The 4,446-nt window shown below is 38.0% G+C and overlaps 1 protein-coding gene across 1 annotated transcript; it reads left to right on the forward strand.

The window, feature by feature from the left end:
* Positions 1–1,077: 1,077 nt before the first annotated feature.
* Positions 1,078–4,178, forward strand: LOC144436358 (uncharacterized). The gene is made up of 2 exons (XM_078125143.1): positions 1,078–1,148; positions 1,993–4,178. Exon 2 carries the CDS (start codon positions 2,189–2,191, stop codon positions 3,014–3,016), a length of 828 nt encoding a protein of 275 aa, XP_077981269.1. The 5' UTR covers positions 1,078–1,148; positions 1,993–2,188; the 3' UTR covers positions 3,017–4,178.
* Positions 4,179–4,446: the final 268 nt, after the last annotated feature.

Below are 4,446 nucleotides of genomic sequence, written 5' to 3' on the forward strand. Positions count from 1 at the left end.
AGAACGGTTGTAACGACGATAAAAATAAGAATAATTGCCACAGGTACGGTGTAGTTATTACATTCAATTAATGATGAGGATATATCTTAAAATGTCATTTAAGTGTCTCTGGGTTATGTCATTTTTTTGACGAAAACGACTATGTCAAATTACTATTCTAGTCTATAGTCTGATTTACCACTCCTGTCAGATGTTGACTACACGTTATGTTTGATGACAACACATGTAGTATGTACAGCGCTGTATTTGATTTTTTTTTCCAGCAACGCGGCAATCAATCTTCGTCAATGAGTAACACGCGTACGGTACGTACTAGTCACCTAGTCCTAGCAATTTTAGTTCTCATCGTATAAAATCGATTTTACTTTTAATGGATGTTTTGTACCCCTAAATACAAATATTTCTTTACAAAATGTCAAATTCAGAAATGGAAGAATTTTTGCTATATTAAAATGTATGGCATTAAAATAAAGTAAAGTGTCAGCAAAAGAACCATTTTTTTCTCTCAGTACATACTGGCTTTATATTCATAGCACTACAAACTACTACATACTGGCTTTATATTGATAGCACTACACACTACTACATACTGGCTTTGTATTGATAGCACTACATACTGATTTGAAATCGACTGTGTGGTTTGAAACAACCTTCAATTTTCGCTTTTTATCCTACATTGAACTATTGATCTCACCTTTAGTGTACCATTATATTGCGACATTCGAATTCACGAAGGCGTGTATCGTAGTATTGGTAATGTTTAATGATAAAATAGGGCAGAAAAGACACGTAATAAAGCGTAAAATACACGTCGTGGCCGCGCCTCGATGTCATCAGTATTATGATCGTTGTCAAGGTCTCTAGTGAGTGAACACACGCTGCGCAAGATTCACTAGCCAGTGTCTGCCTCATACGCACGTCGTGTAAACAGTCATGTGATACGGGTTCATTTACGGTCATATATTGTAAAAAACAGGCCACATGCGGTTCAAACTGGAAGCCCTCCCACTTTTCTGAGTAATAGAACATAAAAAGGTGTCTGAATCATGTTATTTAATAATTAAAGATAAACGTTGAACCACAGTTAGACCATCATTTACTGAGAAAAGAAGAGTTATACAGACTGATAGTTTGCCACGATCCGATAAGTAAGTAATATGAACGCCACAATATATTTTTTTTTAAAATTTTATAAATTGAGTGTGATCGTGAATTATAACAAAATAGCATTTATTTGATTTCATTTTTTTTTTCCATTATACATGTGTATATATTCAGGTATTTTTTTACATTTAGATATTTTGTTGACAAATTGTTACCATCACACTCGGTCAAGTTCCTGTAACTGTGTTTCTTTCGTGAATATTGATTTTAGCTGTCTTAAATTTGTGCTATTCATTTCTTTCACCTCACGTTTTTGGGCTCTGATTAGTGATTTTTTAACTATGCTCTTGGTGTTTTTACTTATGTTTTATGACTGTGTTGTTGTACAGCGCCTTGAGGTGTATTTTTACGTGTTCATTATTTCGCAGCTCACTTGCTATATAGCCTATAGTATCCGTATAGGCTACTCGAACAAACACATATATACAGGGTTGCTTTATTTGGATGTTGCATTCAGTGATTTGAATGCATACAAGTACTAAATTAATGTAAAGACTGACCACAAACCACGATCAAAGGTGTGGTACACCACGGTGGTACGACTGGGTTACGAGACAGCTACCATTTGTAAAAAAAAAAAAAAAAAAAAAAAAAAAAAAAGTAGGTTATGTGTCACGAATGACCCCGAGGTGTCACCCTCTAAGTCGTTCAGACCGGAACGGAAGCTGAGCTGACTACAGTACGGAAGCTTACTACTTTTATGATATATTATATGTAATATGTATTCTCCTTCCTGCGATGATGATGATGGTGATGATCAATTAATTAGTCATATACGTTCGCTGACATGCATTTGCATTTGTTTTGTTTTTGTTCTCTATCGTACAGGTTATTCGATATACGATATACCCACATACCGTGCAGCTCCTTGGTGGAATACCACAGAGGTGACGTCATCGCCGAAGAGGGCGTCGCACACAAAAACAAAGTCACGCGATCAAAACAGAGCGAAAGCTGCAGTACACAAACAACGTCGAGCGGTTGTGAAATAATATTGCATTGTCAGTTCGCGCGCAAACCACAAATGCTGTGTGAAGACGTTCCGCATTCGGCAGCTGCTCCGTTGTCGACGACTGGTGTGACGATACACATCGTCACACAATGGGGAGATGATTTCCCCTTGACAATTACGAGCAAGAAACTAGTGGACGATGTAAAAGCGTCGGTCGAAAAGCTGACAGGCATCGGACGCAGTGAACAAATGCTGGTAATGGACGGACATCGGCTAGATAGCAGCGCTCATTTAATGAGCCTTGGCGCGAACGAAAATAGCTGCATCAGAGTTTACACTGGAAAACCTCAAACATGTAAGATGAAGTTACGACTGCGAAGTCTGACTGCAGACGAGATTTGTATCAATGTCGATCCAGTAAGAGCTGTACTCGAATGTAAAGAAATATACGAGAAAAGTACGGGTATACCGCCCAGTCAACAGGAGTTTGTGTATATGGGTCAAATAATGTCCAACGATTTCACCCTACTTGACTATAAAGTAGTATCTAATTCTGTTGTCCACGTCGTCTTCAGACATTTTCCGATATTCATTGGAACTCAGCAGCATAAATTTTACTCTCTGAGGGCAAACGCTAAGACAACCATATTGGAAATAAAGGCGAAAATATATGAAAATGCGGGTATCGAAATTAAGGAACAAAGACTGGCCTACAAAGGTTTTGAAATGGTTGATGGAAAGGATCTGGCGTATTACAACGCGGCCAAACCAAATAGCGTATTCCATCTAATCGTAGGTGATGATCGAGCTTTGCGGTCGCGGTCGGACTTTGGGGCAGTGAAAGAACGACATTCAGATGTCGTGAAGAAGGCACCAGCGGAGCATTGCACGGTGATCTAGCAAAAGTCGTGCAATGCGGAACCGAGGGCACTTCTCATTTCGCGCCATACCACACCATCTGGTATTTGACCTTGGGACAGTCTTCCTGAAAGTTATTCGACCTACATTCTCGCCGAGTCACTGTGACGAGATCTTGGCACGAGAAGATGTACAAACCATGACGCAACACGTTATATCTATCGATGATTCAAAATTTTGACTTTATGTATTGATATCCCATTATAACTCCAGTTTGTCACAAACTATCGAAACTGTCATATATTTCAAATGTGGCGTGATGTTTTACTGTTTACTTTGTCTGTGTCGTATACAGCTACTCGACTCGAAACCATTAATGTGATATATGTCAATATATGTGTCATGTTATGCCAAGATATGAAAACAACGCGAGCCACAAAAGTCTTGGTCTCAATACACTATCTTGACATGCAGTGAACAATGCGAAGCCAAATGTATTAATGTATATGTTAATTACATTAATGAGTATCTATTTTTTTGTATTCAAATGTTATGATAACCACTTGTTTTGAGAATATTCATATGCGCCGCATTGTTCACTATATGGTCATAGCGATCTGAGCAAATCAGTGATTTTTCACCGAGAAATCACTTCGCGAAATGATCTGAGCCGCCTTGCGCACGTGGCAAACTTCCAATGACGATAACATTTGGTTCGCGTGTCACTTGCATCTCAGGCAAGCTCAGTTATCCAGTACATACCGTACTGCGGATGTATTGGTAGGTTAACCTGTCAAAGAGTTGAAAATTTAACATAATTTATTCCCTTCAGTACATGTACGTGGTGAGAAATGTAAATATTATTCATCTTTCTTTGAGATGTACCTCTTTTGATACGGAATATTTTGCCAAAGTTTGCTGTTCGGACACGAAGTGTCCTTAAAAAAAATATTTAACTAGTTTTTGGTTTGTGATAAAACGCACAATGAGAGATATTTGATAATTTTCCGCCCATTGTCTTCAAAATCGCTGTCGGTTGGCAGTGTTTCAAGTAAAGCGCACAAGCTCTCAAAAAATTTACGACTTTGAGTACAATCAGGGCTAAAAATAACCAAAATAGTTGGCATTCCAAGCCGAACCTCTTCAGGGTTATTCCAATTTATTAACATGTCGATTCTTCTGTATTTAAAATTCTCAAAATTTAATTTCTTTCGAATGCAAATAAAATTGTACGTTCGTTCGTATGTATGTATGTATGTATGTATGTATGTATGTATGTATGTATGTATGTATGTATGTATGTATGTATGTATGTATGTATGTATGCATGTTTGTTTGTTTGTTTGTTTGTTTTTTTGCACCCACAGTTACAGTACATTGTCCCTATCCCACTCATTCTAGCCCCCTTTTGGCCACATTTATGAGAGTAACAACAAACGTGAACGGTCTGGACGTGCTTGATTGTGCTTGCT

The sequence above is a fragment of the Glandiceps talaboti genome, chromosome 6 (assembly GCF_964340395.1).
Source record: "Glandiceps talaboti chromosome 6, keGlaTala1.1, whole genome shotgun sequence".
Classification (NCBI taxonomy): domain Eukaryota; kingdom Metazoa; phylum Hemichordata; class Enteropneusta; family Spengelidae; genus Glandiceps; species Glandiceps talaboti.